Raw genomic sequence first — 23,624 nt, 5'->3', positions numbered from 1 at the left:
ATGCTAATCATAATGCCCCCTTTCTTTTCTTCCCGCCCTTATCCCTCCCTTCCCACCCATCCTTCCCAGTCCCTTTCCCTTTGGTAACTATTAGTCCATTCTTGGGTTCTGTGATTCTGCTGCTGTTTTGTTCCTTCAGTTTTCTTTTGTTCTTATACTCCACATATGCGTGAAATCATTTGGTACTTGTCTTTCTCCGCCTGGCTTATTTCGCTGAGCATAATACCCTCTAGCTCCATCCATGTTGTTGTGAATGGTAGGATTTGTTTTCTTCTTATGGCTGCATAATATTCCATTGTGTATATGTACCACATCTTCTTTATCCATTCATCTATTGATGGACATTTAGGTTGCTTCCATATCTTGGCTATTGTAAATAGTGCTGCGATAAACATAGGGGTGCATCTGTCTTTTTGAAACTGGGCTGCTGCATTCTTAGGGTAAATTCCTAGAAGTGGAATTCCTGGGTCAAATGGTATTTCTATTTTGAGCATTTTGAGGAACCTCCATACTGCTTTCCACAATGGTTGAACTAATTTACATTCCCACCAACAGTGTAGGAGGGTTCCCCTTTCTCCACAACCTTGGCAACATTTATTGTTGTTTGTCTTCTGGATGGTGGTGATCCTTACTGGTGTGAGGTGATATCTCATTGTGGTTTTAATTTGCATTTCTCTGATGACAAGCGATGTGGAGCATCTTTTCATGTGTCTGTTGGCCATCTGAATTTCTTCTTTAGAGAACTGTCTATTTAGCTCCTCTGCCCATTTTTTAATTGGATTATTTGCTTTTTGTTTGTTGAGGTGTGTGAGCTCTTTATATATTTTGGATGTCAACCCTTTATTGGGTCTGTCGTTTATGAATATATTCTCACATACTGTAGGGTACCTTTTTGTTCTGTTGATGGTGTCCTTTGCTGTACAGAAGCTTTTCAGCTTGATAGAGTCCTACTTGTTCATTTTTGCTTTTGTTTCCCTTGTCCAGGGAGATATGTTCATGAAGAAGTTGCTCATGTTTATGTCCAAGAGATTTTAGCCTATGTTTTTTTCTAAGAGTTTTATGGTTCCATGGCTTACATTTAGGTCTTTGATCCATTTCAAATTTACTTTTGTGTATGGGGTTAGACAGTGATCCAGTTTCATTCTCTTACATGTAGTTGTCCAGTTTTGCCAGCACCATCTGTTGAAGAGACTGTCATTTCCCCATTGTATGTCCATGGCTCCTTTATCGAATATTAATTGACCATATATGTTTGGGTTAATGTTTGGAGTCTCTATTCTGTTCCACTGGTCTGTGGCTCTGTTTTTGTGCCAGTACCAAATTGTCTTAATTACTGTGACTTTGTAGTAGAGCTTGAAGTTGGGGAGCGAGATCTCCCTCACTTCATTCTTCCTTCTCAGGATTGCTTTGGCTGTTTGGGTTCTTTGGTGTTTCCATATGAATTTTTGAACTATTTGTTCCAGGTCGTTGAAGAATGCTGTTGGTAATTTGATAGGGATTGCATCAAATCTGTATATTGCTTTGGGCAGGATGGCTATTTTGATGATATTAATTCTTCCTAGCCAAGAGCATGGGATGAGTTTCCATTTGTTAGTGTCCACTTTAATTTCTCTTAAGAGTGTCTTATAGTTCTCATGGTATAGGTCTTTCACTTCTTTGGTTAGGTTTATTCCTAGGTATTTTATTCTTTTTGATGCAATTGTGAATGAAATTGTTTTCCTGATTTCTCTTTGTATTAGTTCATTGTTAGTGCATAGGGAAGCCACAGATTTCTGTGTATTAATTTTGTATCTTGTAACTTTGCTGAATTCTGATATTAGTTCTAGTAGTTTTGGAGTGGAGTCTTTAGGGTTTTTTTATGTACAATATCATGTTATCTGCAAATAGTGACAGTTTAACTTCTTCTTTACCAATCTGGATTCCTTTTATTTCTTTGTTTTGTTTAATTGCCATGGCTAGGACCTCCAGTACTGTGTTGAATAACAGTGGGGAGAGTGGGCATCCCTGTCTTGTTCCCTATCTCAGAGGAAATGCTTTCAGCTTCTCGTTGTTCAGTATGATGTTGGCTGTGAGTTTATCATATATGGCCTTTATTATGTTGAGGTACTTGCTCTCTATGCCCATTTTGTTGAGAGTTTTCATCATGAATGGATGTTGAATTTTGTCGAATGCTTTTTCAGCATCTGTGGAGATGATCATGTGGTTTTTGTCTTTCTTTTTATTTATGTGGTGGATGATGTTGATGGATTTTCAAATGTTGTACCATCCTTGCATCCCTGGGATGAATCCCACTTGGTCATGGTGTATGATCCTTTTGATGTATTTTTGAGTTTGGTGTGCTAATATTTTGTTGAGTATTTTTGCATTTACGTTCATCAAGGATATTGGTCTGTAGTTTTCTTTTTTGGTGGGGTCTTTGCCTGTTATTTGGTATTAGGGTGATGTTGGCTTCATAGAATGAGTTTGGGAGTATTCCCTCCTCTTCTATTTTTTGGAAAACTTTAAGAAGAATGGGTATTATATCTTCTCTGTATGTCTGATAAAATTCCGAGGTATATCCATCTGGCCCAGGGGTTTTGTTCTTGGGTAGTTTTTTGATTACTGAGTCAATTTCTTTGCTGGTAATTGGTTTGTTTAGATTTTCTGTTTCTTCCTTGGTCAGTCTTGGAAGGTTATAGTTTTCTAGGAAGTTGTCCTTAATGTTTGTTTTTGAAGTTTACCATTTCTCTAAGAGAAGCCCTTTGATGATAGTATAAGGTTTATTTTAATAGCACATTCTCTGTTTTAAGGACAGTAATGGATGAGTTTTATGATGTTCCCTTCTCAACAGCACTATGTTGTATTATGGCATAGGATTAAGGAGGAATGAGTAGTATTGCGACTTCATTCAGAGCCCCTTCTGAGGATATTGGCAGCTAATCTAGCTGTCTGCTAGGAAATGGTATGTCTTTCTATAGGAGTACATGTTGGGTCAGGCCCAGATGATTGGTCACTATATAAAAACCTATTTTTCAGCTCCAGGTTTAAGTGTGGCTTGTATCATAGCTTTTCTGCTTTTTATATCTTTGAATTTGGATACTGTAAATACAGATGGCTGGAGAAGATTTGATTTGTATGCTTGGGTTTATATATTTTAGGCTTGGAATTGATCTTTGAAATCCTCAGGGGAGTCCAGAGTATATCCTGTCACATAATGCAGAGTCCTTCCTTAGCATCCTTGATAGATCATGAGCTTCTGTTTGATTACCACCACTACCTCTCTCCTGCCCTTCCCCTCACCCCCATCAGTCCTGGTATTCAAGTACAGGGAGCCTATCCCACATAAGCAGCCAGTTGTTTATATAAATCTGCTAGAAAACTCAGTATGTTATTGAGTAGAAATTTACCTTCTGGTTCCCAGCCAGATATTTTATTTATTTTAAAAATCCTCTGAAGTGTACATTTATTTTCATTTTTAACTTTTTTCTTTATTAAGGTATCATTGATATACAATCTTATGCTCAGGTTTCACATGAACAACATTGTGGTTACTACATTCCTCCCTATTATCAAGTCCCCACCACACACCCCATTACAGTCACTGTCCTTCAGCATAGTGAGATGCCAGAGTCAATACTTTTCTTTTCTGTGCTATACTGCCTTCTGTCTGCCCCCCTGTGTTATGTGTGCTAATCATAACACCGCTTAATTCCCTTCTCCTTCCCTTCCCACCCACCCTGGTGTGAGGTGATGTCTCTTTGTGGTTCTAATTTGCATTTCCCTGATACAGTGATGTGGAGCATCTTTTCATGTGCCTGTTGGCCATCTGAATTTCTTCTTTGGAGAAGTGTCTGTTCAGATCCTCTACCCACTTTTTAATTGGGTTATTTGCTTTTGGGTGTTGAGGCATGTGAACTCTTTATATGTTTTGGATGTCAGCCCTTTATTGGATCTGTCATTTATGAATATATTCCCCATACTGTAGGATGCCTTTTTGTTCTACTGATGTGTCCTTTGCCTTACAGAAGGTTTTTTAGTTTGATGTAGTCCTATTTTGTCATTTTTGCCTTTGTTCCCCTTGCTCGAGGAGATATGTTGAAGAGAAAGTTGCTCATGTTTATATTATATGAAGAGATTTTTTCCTGTGTTTTCTTCTAAGAGTTTTATGGTTTCATGACTTAGATTCAGGTTTTTGATCCATTTCGAGTTGACTTTTGTGTATGGAGTTAGACAGTGATCCAGTTTCATTCTCTTGCATGTAGTTGTCTAGTTCTGCCAACACCAGTTGTTGAAGAGGCTGACATTTCTCCATTGTATGTTCATGGTTCATCATATGTTAATTGGCCATATATGTATGTTTATATCTGGACTCTCTATTCTATTCCATTGATCTATGGGTCTATTCTTGTGCCAGTACTAAATTGTCTCGATTACTGTGGCTTTGTAGTAGAGCTTGAAGTTGGGGAGCGTAATCCTCTCCACTTTATTCTTCCTTCTACGGACTATTTTGGCTATTCAGGGTCTTTTGTGGTTCCATATGAATTTTAGAAATATTTGCTCTAGTTCATTGAAGAACGCTGTTGATATTTTGATAGGGATTGCATTGAATCTGTAGATTGCTTTAGGCAGGATGGCCACATTGACAATATTAATTCTTCCTGTCTATGAGCATGGGATGTATATCCATTTTTCAGTGTGTTTGATTTCTCTAAAGAGTATCTTGTAGTTTTCAGGGTATAGGACTTTGAGTTTCTTGGTTAAGTTTGTTCGTAGGTATTTTATTCTTTTTGATGCAATTGTGAATGGAATTGTTTTCCTCCAGTACTTTTAGAGGTTGAAGGAATCTTAGTGATATAGCCTGACTTTATCCATTCCAAGAATCTTTAACATCTGTTAGATGATAACTTAGCCTCTACTTAAATGTATGAAATAATGTTGTACTCTTCATTGGACTATTTCTTTCCCTTCTCTTTACTTTAAGAACTAATTGTTAAAACTTGTTCCTGTTTTGAGATTTACCTCCCTATACTCTGAAGTCCTACCTTCTGAAGATACACAGATTATCTACCTTTCTTTCACATAAAAGTCTTCAGTCATTTGAGAAGTCTCTTTCCAAGTTTTTTTTTTTTACACGTTAAACATTCCTTGGCCTTTAACCTTTTTTTACATGACACAATTTCTACACCTTTGGTCACCATTTTGCCCTTCTGAATGAAATGTAATTTTATTGCATTTTAGAATGTTGCAGTCATATAACAACATTTTAGATCAATCTAATTATAGGTAAGGTTATTCTAACTTCCAAATCTCAGTGGATTAATTGAATAGAGCTTTTTTTTCCGAGCACATTAAATTGGTGTCATGAGAAGGTGATGTTCTACTTCAGGGAAGCAAGTTTATCGAGGTCCTGCTGTCTTCAGGCTGGGTCTCCCAGTGTTGCACAAGATGTTGACATTCAGTTGGCTTATGGGGAAGAGAGAGAGGCTTGCCTAAAGGTTTTTATTTGCTGTTCTGGAAGTGTGGTACATGATACTTTCACCTACATTTTACTGACTAGAACTTAGTCATGAGGCCACACTAGCTTCATGAGGTACCAGGAGAAACATAGTTTGTCTTTGTGCCCAGGAACAAAAAGAAGTGGGTTAGGTCAACAACTAACCAGTCTGTTACCATCTGGGATATCCTAGCCTACCACCTTCACTTTACAGCTAAGGGCAGTGAGGATCAAAAAAATAAAAATGACTCATCCAAGGTGTACTTTTTACTGGCAGAGTGGTGACTGGAACCCAGTGTCACAGTTGTCTCCAAAAGGTGGTTTGTTATTTTTATCTATACGAACTCATTGACTATCTTCAAAAGATACATACTCCCTCTTTAATATAACTATAATACTGTCATCATAGGCCCTCAAAAATAAGGGTAATTTAATATTATGGATTGTTTTATTGTTGCTGCTTTGTTAATATGTCCCCTGTACCCAGTCTTTTTTAGCTTGCCTTGTATTCTGATTGGTCTTCAAAGTGCTCTTGAATCTGGCTTGATGTCTTTTTGAAGTTTTGGAAATTCTCATCTATTATGTCTTTAAATATCATTTCTGTTCCAGTCTTCTTTTCCTTCTGTAATACCAACTACATGTATGTTAAATTTTTCAAAAAACATACTCTGTGTTTTTTAAAAATATTTTGTCTTTTTTGCTTCCTGTACTTTAGTCTGGATGTTTTTACTGATCCATTTCCCAGACCACTAATTTTCTCTTCAGCTTATTGTCATATAATGTTAAAAAAAATTCCATTGCGATGTTGATTTAATTACTGTATTTTTCAGTTCTAGGATTTCCTTTTTTTTTTTTTTTTAAATAGTGTAGTTCTCTGGCTCAGTTCTGAATATTGTCTTTCATTATTCTTGAACCTATTAAACGTAATATTTTTAAAGTTTACATCTGAAAACTCACACTATCTAGATCTCCTGTGAGTATTGTCAGTTGTGCCTTAAGTTTTCCATCAAGTTTTCTTAACCTTGCCATTGTTGACCTGGTTATATTTCACTGAGTGCTGGACATTGTATATGAAAAATAGTATTGATTAATTAGAGATCTAGGATATCTTTCTCCATAGAATTTGTATATTTGTTTCTGGTTAGGTGGCTGGGCAAGAGGTACTAATAAGCCCCTTATTCCTGTGAGAGATTGTGAGGATTCAAAGCTGGATTTCAGTTCATGGAAAGTTTTCTTAGAATTCTTTGATTTCATCCTTAATCTTGGGAGTAGCTTTTGTGGCCCAAGTCCAAAGCCTGGTGGTTTACCAGACCTGCTTAGGAACCTTAAAGGACCTTTAATACTGGCTTTTGCTGTCTGAGCCTCAGTCAAGAGTGTTTTTAAAAAATTCTGCTCAGCGGCTCAGCTTTCTTTACTGGAGCCATCAGTCGTTTCTAGGGGAAAACCTGCCCTGTTAGCTCTCTCTGAGGTTCTGATACAGTTTGCTGACATTGATCTTTCAAGTCAGGTAAAAGTTGTAGTTCTTCTTTGTGTGAATTAAGCTAGGTCTGCTGTCTACCCTATTGCCAATTTTGCCATAATTATGAATTGCCCTTTTCAAGTTAAATGCTCACTTTAACTTTATGTCATTTCATCTTGTTTTAGTCACCATGTTTTTCATTCCTGAGTTAAGGCTTTGATTTCAGCTATATATCTAGAACTCTGTAATGTTTTTCCTTCTTTAAATTTATTTTGCTGTTATACTTTCACCAGTTGCAGCTTAAATAAAGTGATGGAGGTTGGGAGTTTGGGAGGGGAGTAGAAGTTTGAAATACATTTGGAGTAGGTAATGGCTACTTATTGCTTCTAAAGATCGGCCTTGTGGGTTTGTTTGACTTAGATGAAAGTGAAGAGGATGAAGACGATTTGTTGCAAAGGACTGGGAACTTCATATCCACGTCAACCTCTCTTCCTAAAGGCGTCTTAGAGGTGAGAGACAGTGCAGTTGAGCCTATCCAGCTAATTACCTCTGAAATCCAATATGCTTCCCAATGACAAATGTATGGATTCCTGTTATCTGTGTGATTAAATGTGTTTTATAGTCATTTTGCCTTGGTAAATACTTGTGTTTTTATTATTTTCTTTTGCAAAAATGAACAAGAAGATTAAATTGTGTCCCCAGGAATCTTTTAGAGACCTGTTTGATTTCCACTTTTGCATTTCTCTTCATTGGCACTAGCCTAGTTCAGATGGTGTCATCTCTTAGCCAGTGTACTCCTGTAGCTTTGTGACTAGTCTCCCCACTTCCACTTTATTTCTTCCTAAACTATTCTTCCTATAGTGGCCAGAGAGGTCTTTTAAAAATAGAACACCAGGTCATGTCATTACTTTCTACTTGTTGAAAACTTCTGAATTCTTTATCATAGTCTACACTGTCCTTCATGTGCTGGCATCTGCCTACCTCTAAAGCTTCATGTCAGACCATTTCCCCCTTATTTCCTCTTGTAGCCTTTATGCTTTTTGCTTCAGAATCTTTGTTCTTGCTCTTCCTTCTGCCTGTCCTTCAAGCACTGCTAGTGGCCAACTCATTCTTCCTTTTCTATTCAAATGACAGCTTGGAAAAGTCTTTCCTGGCCATCCTATCTGAAGTGGTCTACATTACTTTCTAATTCATTTCTGTGTCTATGTCTAGCTTACTCATTTTGGTAACCAAGTGCCTACCCAGTACAATGCTTCAGTTAAAAATCTATCAAATGAGCAGAGCTTTCTCTGGGACATAGCTGTTTTCCCCCATTATAAAATGGTAGCATGTGAATTTAGATGGGGGAGAGAACCGTATTATAGTTAATTACTAGGAGAAGAGTGATTTCTGTCTTCTCTTACCTTGTGAAAACAATTCATTCAGCTCCTTATAGGATGAATTCACCTATATTGAAAATGCACTACCATAAAAACTTAACTTCAGTCATTACAAACAAAACATATATGTAGTACTCACTTTGTTTTTTGCGTTATTGCATTTTAATGCAGAAGGAAAAACCTGTAGAAACAGACACCTGAAGATAGTCGAAATTATGCATGAGATCACCATTTCTTTTAAGTTAGCAACCATGTATCCTGAGAGGAGAACATAAGCAGTCCATGTCAAGCACAGAACCCTGGGGGGTACCCCGGCCACATAGTGCCTCTTGTGCCATGAACACAAAGATGCCAGAGTGGAAGTTTTAAATAAAATTGGCCTGTAAGTCAGTCTCCTAACCAAATGAGTATTTTTGGGGACAATGGCTGCATCCTGGTGTTCTAAGACCTTAACTCTTTTTTTTTTTTTTTTTTTTAATAATTATTTTTTATTGAAGGGTAGTTGATACACAGTATTACATTACATGAGTTTCAAGTGTACAACACAGTGGTAGAACATTTATATACATAATTCTAGGTTCCAGCTATCACCCTACCAGGCTGTTACAATATCTTGACTATATTCCTTATGCTATACCTTACATCCCGGTTACTAATTTATTTTACCATTGGAAGTCTGTCCTTTTTTTTTTTTTTTTTTTTTTTTTTGTGAGGGCATCTCTCATATTTATTGATCAAATGGTTGTTAACGACAATAAAATTCTGTATAGGGGAGTCAATGCTCAATGCACAATCATTATTCCACCCCAAGCCTAATTTTTGTCAGTCTGCAATCTTCTGAGGCATAACAAACAAGTTTTTACATGTAGAACAAATTCTTACATAATGAATAAGTTACATAGTGAACAGTACAAGGGCAGTCATCACAGAAACTTTCGGTTTTGCTCATGCATTATGAACTATAAACAGTCAGTTCAAATATGAATACTCATTTGGTTTTTATACTTGATTTATATGTGGATACCACATTTCTCTCTTTATTATTATTATTTTTAATAAAATGCTGAAGTGGTAGGTAGATACAAGATAAAGGTAGAAAACATAGTTTAGTGTTGTAAGAGAGCACATGTAGATGATCAGGTGTGTGCCTGTAGACTATGTGTTAATCCAAGCTAGACCAGGGCAATAAAACATCCACGTATGCAGAAGATTTCTCTCAGAACGGGGGGGTGAGGTTCTAAGCCTCACCTCTGTTGATCCCCAATTTCTCACCTGATGGCCCCCCTGCGACTGTGCCTGTCTTAGGTTGTTCCTCCCTTGAGGAATCTTACCCGTCTCTGGCTAACCAGTCATCTTCCGGGGCCATACAGGGAAATGTGAAGTTGGTAAGTGAGAGAGAAGCCTTATTGTTTGAAAAAGTTAGCTTTTTACTTCTTTGCATATTTATGCCCTGTGGCTTCTATGCCCAGCATTTGTCTTGAGGTATCTTTACCACTTGGAAGAATTATGATACTCGGTAAATTTGATATGAGGCACGAATTCTATTTAAGGGTTGTAATTAGGAAGGAAGAAGAAAAGCTATAGAAGTAGCAGGCGGAAGAAAACATGGGAAGATTGATTATTTCTTTGATATATCTTCTTGTAGAGTAACTTCAGCATGTATAGGTTTTAAGCTACTACTTAAATTGCACACACACATTAACATAATAGGAGTATAGTTACATAACCAAAGCATATCTGTAATTACCAGCCATCTGCAGTGAAACCAAGAAAACCAGTTAGGCACCTTAGGCATTTGTGAAAACTTATCTATGATATGGTGGATATTGTCCAAATGAACTTGAACAGTCTGAGAGAAATCAGACAAATTAAAACAACCCATTCCTGGGGACTGTTCACATGCCATATGTTCTTTTAACAATAAATAGTTTGTAGTTGTAAGACTTTGGAGCGCTACAATTTGCACTTCTCCAAATTCTTGGTTGAGTTCCAACAGTATAGATCCAGTCCAATTTTGTTGTTTTACTGTATGCACAGGCCAGCTTAGATATCTCCTTCCTCATTCCCATGGCAGGTCCAGAAACTGGTGGGATGAGTGCATCTACAGCTGTAGCAGTGCGTGGATCTTTGTTGGGGTTTTTTGATGATCATCTTCTGGCATGAGTCTTCCAGAGGGTGCAGATGTTGGAAGTTCTTTTTCATATCGTATCTTAGTTCATTTTCGGGGTAGCCCAATTAGGCTTTGATCCTCTGTATAAACACAAACAGACCCTTTGCCTACACTTTTATATGCCCTTTATACCCTTGTGTAGAACTCGTTGGAGGTTACCACACAGGAACTGCCCTTTTTTTTTTTTTTTTTTTTTTTTTGCTATCACTAATCTACACTTACATGACGAATATTATGTTTACTAGGCTCTCCCCTATACCAGATCTCCCCTATAAACCCCTTTACAGTCACTGTCCATCAGCATAGCAAAATGTTGTAGAATCACTACTTGCCTTCTCTGTGTTGTACAGCCCTCCCTTTTCTCCTACCCCCCCATGCATGTTAATCTTAATACCCCCCTACTTCTCCCCCCCTTATCCCTCCCTACCCACCCATCCTCCCCAGTCCCTTTCCCTTTGGTACCTGTTAGTCCATTCTTGAGTTCTGTGATTCTGCTGCTGTTTTGTTCCTTCAGTTTTTCCTTTGTTCTTATATTCCACAGATAAGTGAAATCATTTGGTATTTCTCTTTCTCCGCTTGGCTTGTTTCACTGAGCATAATACCCTCCAGCTCCATCCATGTTGCTGCAAATGATTGGATTTGCCCTTTTCTTATAGCTGAGTAGTACTCCATTGTGTATATGTACCACATCTTCTTTATCCATTCATCTATTGATGGACATTTAGGTTGCTTCCAATTCTTGGCTATTGTAAATAGTGCTGCAATAAACATAGGGGTGCATCTGTCTTTCTCAAACTTGATTGCTGCATTCTTAGGGTAAATTCCTAGGAGTGGAATTCCTGGGTCAAATGGTAAGTCTGTTTTGAGCATTGTGATGTACCTCCATACTGCTTTCCACAATGGTTGAACTAACTTACATTCCCACCAGCAGTGTAGGAGGGTTCCCCTTTCTCCACAGCCTCGCCAACACTTGTTGTTGTTTGTCTTTTGGATGGCAGCCATCCTTACTGGTGTGAGGTGATACCTCATTGTAGTTTTAATTTGCATTTCTCTGATAATTAGCGATGTGGAGCATCTTTTCTTGTGTCTGTTGGCCATCTGTATTTCTTTTTTGGAGAACTGTCTGTTCAGTTCCTCTGCCCATTTTTTAATTGGGTTATTTGTTTTTTGTTTGTTGAGGCGTGAGAGCTCCTTATATATTCTGGACGTCAAGCCTTTATCGGATGTGTCATTTTCAAATATATTCTCCCATACTGTAGGGATCCTTCTTGTTCTATTGATGGTGTCTTTTGCTGTACAGAAGCTTTTCAGCTTAATATAGTCCCACTTACTCATTTTTGCTGTTGTTTTCCTTGCCCGGGGAGATATGTTCAAGAAGAGGTCACTCATGTTTATGTCTAAGAGGTTTTCGCCTATGTTTTCTTCCAAGAGTTTAATGGTTTCATGGCTTACATTCAGGTCTTTGATCCATTTTGAGTTTACTTTTGTATATGGGGTTAGACAATGGTCCAGTTTCATTCTCCTACATGTAGCTGTCCAGTTTTGCCAGCACCACCTGTTGAAGAGACTGTCATTTCGCCATTGTATGTCCATGGCTCCTTTATCAAATATTAATTGACCATATATGTCTGGGTTAATGTCTGGATTCTCTAGTCTGTTCCATTGGTCTGTGGCTCTGCTCTTGTGCCAGTACCAAATTGTCTTGATTACTATGGCTTTATAGTAGAGCTTGAAGTTGGGGAGTGAGATCCCCCCTACTTTATTCTTCTTTCTCAGGATTGCTTTGGCTATTCGGGGTCTTTGGTGTTTCCATATGAATTTTTGAATTATTTGTTCCAGTTCATTGAAGAATGTTGCTGGTAGTTTCATAGGGATTGCATCAAATCTGTATATTGCTTTGGGCAGGATGGCCATTTTGACGATATTAATTCTTCCTAGCCACGAGCATGGGATGAGTTTCCATCTGTTAGTGTCCCCTTTAATTTCTCTTAAGAGTGACTTGTAGTTTTCAGAGTATAAGTCTTTCACTTCTTTGGTTAGGTTTATTCCTAGGTATTTTATTTTTTTTGATGCAATTGTGAATGGAGTTGTTTTCCTGATTTCTCTCTCTGTTGGTTCATTGTTAGTATATAGGAAAGCCACAGATTTCTGTGTGTTGATTTTGTATCCTGCAACTTTGCTGTATTCCGATATCAGTTCTAGTAGTTTTGGGGTGGAGTCTTTAGGGTTTTTTATGTACAGTATCATGTCATCTGCAAATAGTGACAGTTTAACTTCTTCTTTACCAATCTGGATTCCTTGTATTTCTTTATTTTGTCTGATTGCCGTGGCTAGGACCTCCAGTACTATGTTAAATAACAGTGGAGAGAGTGGGCATCCCTGTCTAGTTCCCGATCTCAGCGGAAATGCTTTCAGCTTCTCGCTGTTCAATATAATGTTGGCTGTGGGTTTATCATAAATGGCCTTTATTATGTTGAGGTACTTGCCCTCTATTCCCATTTTGCTGAGAGTTTTTAACATGAATGGATGTTGAACTTTGTCAAATGCTTTTTCAGCATCTATGGAGATGATCATGTGGTTTTTGTCTTTCTTTTTGTTGATGTGGTGGATGATGTTGATGGACTTTCGAATGTTGTACCATCCTTGCGTCCCTGGAATGAATCCCACTTGGTCATGGTGTATGATCCTTTTGATGTATTTTTTAATTCGGTTTGCTAATATTTTGTTGAGTATTTTTGCATCTACGTTCATCAGGGATATTGGTCTGTAGTTTTCTTTCTTGGTGGGGTCTTTGCCTGGTTTTGGTATTAGGGTGATGTTAGCTTCATAGAATGAGTTTGGGAGTATCCCCTCCTCCTCTATTTTTTGGAAAACTTTAAGGAGAATGGGTATTATATCTTCCCTGTATGTCTGATAAAATTCCGAGGTAAATCCATCTGGCCCGGGGGTTTTGTTCTTTGGTAGTTTTTTGATTACCTCTTCAATTTCGTTGCTGGTAATTGGTCTGTTTAGATTTTCTGTTTCTTCCTGGGTCAATCTTGGAAGGTTATATTTTTCTAGGAAGTTGTCCATTTCTCCTAGGTTTCCCAGCTTGTTAGCATATAGGTTTTCATAGTATTCTCCAATAATTCTTTGCATTTCCGTGGGGTCCGTCGTGATTTTTCCTTTCTCGTTTCTGATACTGTTGATTTGTGTTGACTCTCTTTTCTTCTTAATAAGTCTGGCTAGAGGCTTATCTATTTTGTTTATTTTCTCGAAGAACCAGCTCTTGGTTTCATTGATTTTTGCTATTGTTTTATTCTTCTCAATTTTATTTATTTCTTCTCTGATCTTTATTATGTCCCTCCTTCTGCTGACCTTAGGCCTCATCTGTTCTTCTTTTTCCAATTTCGATAATTGTGACATTAGACCATTCATTTGGGATTGCTCTTCCTTTTTTAAATATGCTTGGATTGCTATATACTTTCCTCTTAAGACTGCTTTTGCTGTGTCCCACAGAAGTTGGGGCTTAGTGTTGTTGTTGTCATTTGTTTCCATATATTGCTGGATCTCCATTTTGATTTGGTCATTGATCCATTGATTATTTAGGAGCGTGTTGTTAAGCCTCCATGTGTTCGTGAGCCTCTTTGCTTTCTTTGTACAGTTTATTTCTAGTTTTATGCCTTTGTGGTCTGAAAAGTTGGTTGGTAGGATTTCAATCTTTTGGAATTTTCTGAGGCTCTTTTTGTGGCCTAGTATGTGGTCTATTCTGGAGAATGTTCCATGTGCACTTGAGAAGAATGTATATCCCGCTGCTTTTGGATGTAGAGTTCTATAGATGTCTATTAGGTCCATCTGCTCTAGTGTGTTGTTCAGTGCTTCCGTGTCCTTACTTATTTTCTGCCCAGTGGATCTATCCTTTGGGGTGAGTGGTGTGTTGAAGTCTCCTAGAATGAATGCATTGCAGTCTATATCCCCCTTTAGTTCTGTTAGTATTTGTTTCACATATGCTGGTGCTCCTGTGTTGGGTGCATATATATTTAGAATGGTTATATCCTCTTGTTTGACTGAGCCCTTTATCATTATGTAGTGTCCTTCTTTATCTCTTGTTACTTTCTTTGTTTTGAAGTCTATTTTGTCTGATATTAGTACTGCAACCCCTGCTTTCTTCTCACTGTTGTTTGCTTGAAATATGTTTTTCCATCCCTTGACTTTTAGTCTGTACATGTCTTTGGGTTTGAGGTGAGTTTCTTGTAAGCAGCATATAGATGGGTCTTGCTTTTTTATCCATTCTGTTACTCTGTGTCTTTTGATTGGTGCATTCAACCCATTAACATTTAGGGTGAGTATTGAAAGATATGTACTTATTGCCATTGCAGGCTTTAAATTCGTGGTTACCAAAGGTTCAAGGTTAGCCTCTTTAGTATCTTACTGCCTAACTTAGCTCGCTTATTGAGCTGTTATATACACTGTCTGGAGATTCTTTTCTTCTCTCCCTTCTTGTTCCTCCTCCTCGATTCTTCATATGTTGGGTGTTTTGTGCTGTGCTCTTTCTAGGAGTGCTCCCATCTAGAGCAGTCCCTGTAAGATGTTCTGTAGAGGTGGTTTGTGGAAAGCAAATTCCCTCAGCTTTTGTTTGTCTGGGAATTGTTTAATCCCACCGTCATATTTGAATGATAGTCGTGCTGGATACAGTATCCTTGGTTCAAGGCCCTTCTGTTTCATTGTATTAAATATATCATGCCATTCTCTTCTGGCCTGTAGGGTTTCTGTTGAGAAATCTGACGTTAGCCTGATGGGTTTCCCTTTATAGGTGACCTTTTTCTCTCTAGCTGCCTTTAACACTCTTTCCTTGTCCTTGATCTTTGCCATTTTAATTATTATGTGTCTTGGTGTTGCCCTTCTTGGATCCTTTCTGTTGGGGGTTCTGTGTATTTCCGTGGTCTGTTTGATTACTTCCTCCCCCAGTGTGGGGAAGTTTTCAGCAATTATTTCTTCTAAGATACTTTCCATCTCTTTGCCTCTCTCTTCTTCTTCTGGGACCCCTATAATACGGATATTGCTCCTTTTAGATTGGTCACACAGTTCTCTTAATATTGTTTCATTCCTGGAGATCCTTTTGTCTCTCTCTATGTCAGCTTCTATGCGTTCCTGTTCTCTGATTTCAATTCCATCAATGGCCTCTTGCATTCTATCTATTCTGCTTATAAACCCTTCCAGAGTTTGTTTCATTTCTGCGATCTCCTTTCTGGCATCTGTGATCTCCCTCCGGACTTCATCCCATTTTTCTTGTGTATTTCTCTGCATCTCTGTCAGCATGTTTATGATTCTTATTTTGAATTCTTTGTCAGGAAGACTGGTTAGGTCTGTCTCCTTCTCTGGTGTTGTCTCTGTGATCTTTGTCTGCCTGTAGCTTTGCCTTTTCATGGTGATAGGAATAGTCTGCAGAACTGGGACGAGTGACGGCTGGAAGGACTTCCTTTCTTGTTGGTTTGTGGCCCTCCTCTCCTGGGAGAACAGCGGCCTCTAGTGGCTTGTGCTGCGCAGCTGCGCGCAGACAGGGTTTCTGCTTCCTGCCCGGCTGCTATGGAGTTAATCTCCGCTGTTGCTGTGGGCGTGGCCTGGCTCGGGCAGCTACTCCAAAATGGTGGAGTCGCGTTGGAGCAGGAGCTGCTGGGAGGCTATTTATCTCCGTAAGGGGCCTCCCTGCTCCCTGCAGCCCAGGGGTTAGGGTGCCCAGAGATCCCGGATTCCCTACCTCTGGATTAAGTGGCCCGCCCTGCCCCTTTAAGACTTCCAAAAAGCACCCGCCAAAACAAAACAACGACCACAAAAAAAAACAAGAAAAAAAAATTTTTTTAATTAAAAAAAAAAAAAATTTTTAATTAAAAAAAAAAAGGTGGTCGTTCGTTTTTCTTTATTCTCCGGTGCCAGCCTCAGGCCTCTGCTCACCGGTCTTTCTGCCCTGTTTCCCTAATATTGGGGTCCCTGTCCCTTTAAGACTTCCAAAAAGCGCTCGCCAAAACAAAGCAGCAAAAAAGCAAAAAAAAAAAAATGGTCGTGCGCTTTTCTTATGTCCTCTGTCGCCCAGCCTCCAGTGCCTGCTCACTGTTCTTGCTGCCCTGTTTTCCCAGTATCGAGGGCCCTGCACTCTGGCCCGGATGGCTGGGGCTGGGTGTTCGGCAGCCCTGGGCTCCGTGTCCCTCCCGCTCTGCCTGCTCTTCTCCCGCCGGGAGCTGGGGGGAGGGGCGCTCGGCTCCCGCGTGGCCGGGGCTTGTATCTTACCCCCTTCGCGAGGTGCTGGGTTCTCTCAGGTGTGGATGTGGTCTGGATATTGTCCTGTGTCCTCTGGTCTTTATTCTAGGAAGGGTTGTCTTTGTTATATTTTCATAGATATATGTTGTTTTGGGAGGAGATTTCCGCTGCTCTACTCACGCCGCCATCTTCCGCCCCACCCCCCAGACCTTAACTCTTTCATCCTCCTATTTGAAAGATGGTAAAAACAGATTTATTGTGTAGTAAAATGATGTCCTAAGAGGGTAACAGAGCTATGGTCTCCTGGTTGCCATTTCAGTGCACTTTGTCCTGTAGTGTAAACTACTTTATAATGTGTTTTCCTCATGTTCTAAGGAAAAGAATGTTAAACCATTTGAATTGATAAAATTCTAGCTTTATTTTTCCACAGATGAAGAACTGCCAACATGCTAATGCTGAACGTCCTACTACTGCTCGGATCTCATCTGTGCAGTTCCATCCTCGTGCACAGGTTGTGATGGTCGCTGGACTGGATAATGCTGTGTCACTCTTTCAGGTGTGATTTTTTAAGTGAAGACTTGTACTGCAGAGTGTTTACTCCCAGAATTACAGGGCCTATGGAAATACCCAAAAGGAATTTTTGTACTTCTTACAGGTTGATGGAAAAACAAACCCTAAAATCCAGAGCATCTTTTTGGAAAAGTTTCCAATCTTTAAGGCTTGTTTTAGTGCTAATGGAGAAGAGGTTTTAGCTACAAGTACACACAGCAAAGTTCTTTATGTCTATGATATGCTGGTTGGAAAGTTAATTCCTGTGCATCAAGTGAGAGGTAAGATTTCTGTTGAAACAGCCGATTACCTCCTACCCCTAACACCTATGGCTGAGTTCATTTAGCACTATTTACATCCACTTTTCTTAAAAACAAGAGTGTTTTTAGTTTTAGTATTTGAATAATGTCATTGGGTTGTTGAGATAATGTGTTTGAGTGAGATCAGTGAACTATTTTTGAGTGCTTTTTATGGGAACATCATAATGTGGAAATACATATCCTCTTAGACCAGGAAAGCAGATGTAAATACTTGACTGTAACATTAACAGTTGATGCAGCAGAAAGAACATGAACCTTGTTGCTAGGAGACCTGGGTCCACTTCTTTGAACAAATTATTTCTTCTCTCTGGTGTTCAGGAAATTAGGATACCCTCTTGTCCTTCTAGTGTTTGTTAGAATTTTGGTTTATATTTAAAGGTAATCGCTGCTTTTGGAGGTTGTAATGTATTTTGAAGGATTATTAACTACTTAGAAAATAAGCCTTTTATCAGGTAAAAATTTGACTTTCCTCTCTCTCACCCATTCTTCCCTTGCATTCTGCTGCCCCTGTTACCCCAAAATATAGTGACAGCTTTTCGAGTCCTTTGGGAACTAAAGCCCTTATAATGAGGTTGGCTGGGTTAACATCATAAATCTTTGGAGATGGTACTGGCCCAGCCTGCAGTTCACTCAGTCTCCCTGGTAAGCATGTGGATGGGGCTGTAAAGGCCAGGGGTAGCTCTGTATAGCCTTTTTTCTACAAGAAGTGGAAAGTGATAAGGCTAACTTGAGAAACATTTGTGATATTCAGTGTTCCCAATCTTCTCTTTCCTGTGTTCCCTGGCACCTTCTGTAATCCTTTCCAGGTAGAGTCTTGGTTTAGCTAATCCTGCTTTAAACCAGTGCTTCTCAAACATTAATGTACATATGAATCACCAGGAAATCTTGTTAAAATGCATACTCTGGTTTTGTAGGTCTGGTAGGCCTGGTTGTGCATTTCTAACAAGGTCTTTGGTGGTGCTGACGTTGCTGATCCATGAGCCTCACTTAGAGTTGAGAAGGCTTAAACCATCTCTCTGTTGTATTGAAATGGAAAACAATATGTGACAATTATTATTTTTTACATATGATTCCAATGGCATTGAAATTACAGTGGAATCCAAAAAATTCCACTACATTTTTTATGTATTTCACGTACATTAAAAAAAAAGTGACATTTTACATATCTTTCCAACCCTTCATGAGAAAAAATGGACTTTGGTCCTTCCTTGCTTTGCATCCCCTTGAGAAAAAGCAAACCAGGGGTTGGCTAGATAGATCTGTGATGTTTACCATGGATCTGCTGTTGTGCAGGAGTGCATGTGTGATCACTGACTGCTTCTCAGACCTGGCATTTATCTTCCCTCTCACTATTTCCCCTTCTCTTTCCCCAGTAAATATAGCTGGGCAAGAACATGGGCATAATAATAGTAACAATAATGTATTTCTTTTCACAGTGATATGTTATTGACCACTGTTCTCTCTCACTGTTACAAACCACTACAAATAATTGAGGACATTAGAATTAGGAGGATACATTGTTGACTAGTTATGATAGGCAAGCCTTATATATATGCAAGCTCTAGATTGTCCTAAATACAAGTTTGAAAACTAAAGAATACAGAGTTGATGCATTCTGTAGGATTTTGAATTGATGGTTTGTTCCATTAGCCTGTTGGGGGCTCATAACCTGGGAGGCCATGGACTCTTAAAATTCTCTGGATAGAATTCAGGGGCCTGTGAAGTCAGGTGGGAAATACATCTTTATTTTCACTAAACTCTAATGGAAAGTTAGCATTTCCTTCAGTTGTCAAAGGAAGAGTACCATATCCTCCTCCAGGCTGGTACTCAAGAAGGCTGAGAACCCCAGATAACAGTTCAAACTCCGAGGCAGTTTCAGTTCTTAAGAGAGGTATCAATTCTTAAGAGAGATATCTTGTTGTAGGTAAACAGTTAAAGACATTTGACCATTTGGGAATCAAATTAGTTGGTCAAGCAGCCATTTTGAATTATAGGCATTATGGTATAGTAATCTCTGAGCTTCAGTTTTCTCTTTCTGTAAATTTGGGTGTCATAAATATTAAAAGAGAGTTTTGTAAAAGCTTCTAGCTTAGTAGCCACAGTGTACTAAATATTTAATCAGTGGTAACTGCTATCATTGTTAGAAACAGCATGTAATCTATCTGATCAGTCCACTTCCCATCCTTTGAAATTTGGCTCTATTCTAATTAAATTGGCCATTCCTTTTCTTAGCAATTGTTCAGCATTGACTTAAAAATCTCATTCACAAGTCTATAAAAAGATTTATATTTGACATCTTTAAAGTATTGAATTTTCTTTTCCAAGGCCATATTTTAAATTTTATCTGGCTCCTAATTTGAAAGGTCTGACATTTGTAAAAAGCAATTAAAATACTGGCATTAGCATTTATTGTCAATATTTTTTGTGAGGTTAAAAGCAAAATGCTACTGTAGACTTTGGATGAAAATACAGTTATATTATTTTTTCCAGTTAATTGCTAAAGCAAATTCCTGTCTTTGTCATCAGTCTAGTGTTTTGTTCTTGAAGATGACTCCTGAATTGCCCCAAAGCAACAGGCTTACTCAGGCCAAAAGCATAAGTCTTCCAGGTGTCTGCAGGCAGACAGCAGTGGACTACGTATGAGTCCTCTGGCACTGTGCATCTGTTGCTGCCACACTGGGTCTGGTTCCCATGGGTCCTGAACAGTATGAGGGACCTCTGGGTGCTGTTGCTGTAGTGGTTCTTGTGCAGTGTGTATCCCTCCATGGCTGTGGTGGTGCCCAGCTGTGGGCTTCAGGTGAACACTTTTTAGTTCTCTCTTGCATTCCCATTGCCTGATAACTGTCCCATTAGGATTAGGTCTGGAGGGGTTTCCAGTTGTAGCCTCTGTGCTAGAACTAGCTTCCCTTCCCTGTTTCATCAGGTAGCCATATATTCCATGTTTGGAGTGATTCCTGTATACTGTATTTATACACAAAGTTTGCCCAGAATTTGGGATGAAAATTACCCTAAATAGGAGTGAATTCACTGTGCAGGAGACTGGTCATCCATAGCAGAAGTAACCCCAGTAATTGTAAATAAGTGTCTGGATTGATTCCCTTCAACGGATCTAGGGTGTAGTCTCTGGAGGCCCAGTGATAGTATTGTGAATGATCTAGACAAAGATTGTTAATGGGATGGAGATGGTCTGTGGGAGCCTTTGGTCAATATTTTGCTATCGGGGAACAAAGGCTGGCTCTTCACTAGATTTTTCTAAGTTCGTTTTATCTGATAAGTATTTTAATTTAGCAAGTCAAATTTTTTTTTAAATAATTTTTTTTGACTAGGCAATATGTTTACATGGTGCAAAAATCCAGTAGTACAGATGGGTGGATAGTGACATGTCTCTTCTGCTCCATCTCCCTGGCCACAGTTTGTGTCTACTCTTTATCCTTTATGTTAGCCAACTTTTTAACGAGTAAGTTGGCTCTCTGAACAATCTGCCATCAGGAGTCTCCTGCATAGTTGGTATGAGCCATTTAGGCATAGAAAAGGAATATGTCCCTTTGGAAATAAGTAGATTGACTTTCTGGTTTATATATACCTAGCAGATTTGGTGACTTGAGTCACATCTTGAGAAGCTAGTCAACTTGATAATACAAATGACACCTTACTTTTTCTTTTTTTGGATCAACAAGACTTAAGATTTAGATTCCTGTTTATCATGGGATGTTTGGTAGGTGTCCAGCAACAAGGTCTTTGGTATTGTGTTTTAGCTGTCTCTAACAGCAGTGTATTTCCCTTCTGGTAATGAAGTTTGTGACAAACAAGTAGTAGTTATCTTTTTAATTACAGGTATTACTGTTTACATTTAGAAAATTAGTGAATACGTTTATCATTTGGAGAGCTGAATCTCTGGCCTGCTGTTAAAATGGTGAATGTTAACCAAGACAAAGAGAAGAAGTTCACTAAGCACTTTGTAGCAATCTTTTATTTGGGTCATACTCAGTGATTCATGGGGTCAGACTTACTCAGTTTCTGAGCCTGGTTTATGTTTAATTTAAGGCCCGTAGATACTTTAAAAGATAAACTCAATTGTGAGTGAAAGATAGCTTTATTAAAACCATGGTAATCCTTATTGATTCATCTCCTTTTTTAGGTTTAAAAGAGAAGATAGTGAGGAGCTTTGAAGTCTCCTCAGATGGGTCCTTCTTGCTCATCAATGGTGTTGCTGGATATTGTCATTTGCTGTCAATGAAGGTGAACTGTTAGTGGTTGTCGCTTGTTCCTCTAGGATCAGGCATTAGTGTACGGCTTGAACCTTAACTCACAGTGTCTTTAAATCTGCATCTCAAGTGGAGGAACACAGTGGGAGTTGGGGGAGAACTTTTGAGCATGGGGAGAAACAATGTTGAGCAGGTGGTGCAAAGTAGAGAACTAGATCATTTTCATTCTACATGGTGTGATTCTTCTGTGCACCTCCTAACAGTTTGATAATATTTATTCTTTCAGACTAAAGAACTGATTGGTAGCATGAAAATTAATGGAAGGGTTGCAGCATCCACATTCTCCTCAGATAGTAAGAAAGTATACGCCTCTTCAGGTAAGTTAATGAATAACATGATGAGCCAAAGCTTCTTGGAAGCTTTGGATGTGTTTGCAGTTAAAGTTTAACCAGAAACTGTGTGTAATTTTAGACTTTTCTGTTAAAATCATTTTTATTTTTAGAATTCATTTTTCTTGCTGTTTGCCTTCTCATTTGCTAATAAGTATTAGTGAAGGGCTAATCATCTAACATACCCTGTTAACATGTTTGAGGAAAAGATGGAGAAAAAATGCTTACTTAAAAGATGATTGTAAAACTTCCATATGTTCTCTTTGAAAGTCACTTAGAATCACCATCCCTCTTCAACTAGTATCCTCTGGATTTGGATAACATTTTGAATTTTTTCATTATTGACTGAAAACCATATGTCATCCTCTGGCAAGTGTAGTACTGCTGACCAACTCTTTTTGTCATCCCTGGTGGTCTCCGATCTTGTGCTTTCCTGCTCTTCTGCTTTTCTGACTGTCCTATGACATCTTTGAATCTTGCTCCCTTCCCTAAAGAATTCTGGGGGTTCTCATAATCTCAGTGTAGCTCATCCTCTTTGGTAGTGGGTGGCATTTGAGTGGCTCTGCCTGTGAGTGGTAGTCTGCAATCTATACAGGGCTTTTTAGCATAATGTGTACTTCACCTCAGCTAGGAACATTTGATAGTATAACATTAAATTTTTTAAAGTTTTCTTTATGGAGGTCTAATCGACATAGAACATTATGCCAGTTTCAGGTGTATAATGTAATGATTTGATATTTTTATATATTACAAAATGTTCACCACAGTAAGTCCAGTTAACATCTGTCACCATTCATAGATATAATTTTTTTTCTTTGTGATGAGAACTATTAAGATCTTTTTTCTTTTAGCATCTTTTGTATATGCAGTACAGTATTATTTACTACAGTCACCATGCTGTACATTGCATCCCCATGACTGGTTTTTAACTGGGTTAAAATGTTTTTAAAATGGATTAATTTTAGCATTAACTTTAATTTTTGTTATGTTTTTGTCCTAGAATCAAACTTTCCACAAAATTGAGTTACTTAAATGTTTGTATATTTTTAGTCAGCTAATATAAGAAGGTCAGAAGCATCTGTATTCCCTGTGTTATGCTAGGTTTTTTGAGAGGTAAGGAATAAATACTGGTTCAGAATAATGTTCCTAATGAAATGGCTCTTGGATCTTGGGAGAAGAGGGGAAGGGTCAGCAGATATACTGAAATTTGATCATAAATTGGATACATATGTAAAATATTTAGAAATTTGGTCACTGCTTCTGAGATCTGATTTACCGTGAGAAAAGCCCTAAAAGGGAAGGAGCAACCAAAGTCAAGCCTTGATAACATCTAGATAACGTTTCTGCCATTGATCCCCTCTTCTCATTTTAGTCAGTTTTTAGTTAGAGTAATTTTACACACTTTCCTTTTTTTGTAACATTATCCTACAGACAAATATTAAGGTT

General features: G+C 38.5%; 1 protein-coding gene across 2 annotated transcripts in view; it reads left to right on the top strand.

The window, feature by feature from the left end:
• The window catches only part of UTP18 (UTP18 small subunit processome component), a 66,261-nt gene that overhangs the window by 25,355 nt on the left and 17,282 nt on the right, over positions 1-23,624 (top strand). For both annotated transcript variants that reach the window (XM_036879891.2, XM_036879890.2), the window contains exons 5-9: positions 7,353-7,441; positions 17,146-17,271; positions 17,371-17,545; positions 21,723-21,823; positions 22,076-22,166. In XM_036879891.2, coding sequence (XP_036735786.2) covers positions 7,353-7,441; positions 17,146-17,271; positions 17,371-17,545; positions 21,723-21,823; positions 22,076-22,166 — 582 coding nt within the window. The remainder of the gene's footprint in view (positions 1-7,352; positions 7,442-17,145; positions 17,272-17,370; positions 17,546-21,722; positions 21,824-22,075; positions 22,167-23,624) is intronic.

Source organism: Manis pentadactyla, chromosome 4, assembly GCF_030020395.1.
Source record: "Manis pentadactyla isolate mManPen7 chromosome 4, mManPen7.hap1, whole genome shotgun sequence".
Classification (NCBI taxonomy): Eukaryota; Metazoa; Chordata; class Mammalia; order Pholidota; family Manidae; genus Manis; species Manis pentadactyla.
Note: the sequence above shows the minus strand (reverse complement) of the source record. Positions and strands in the feature narration are given on the sequence as shown.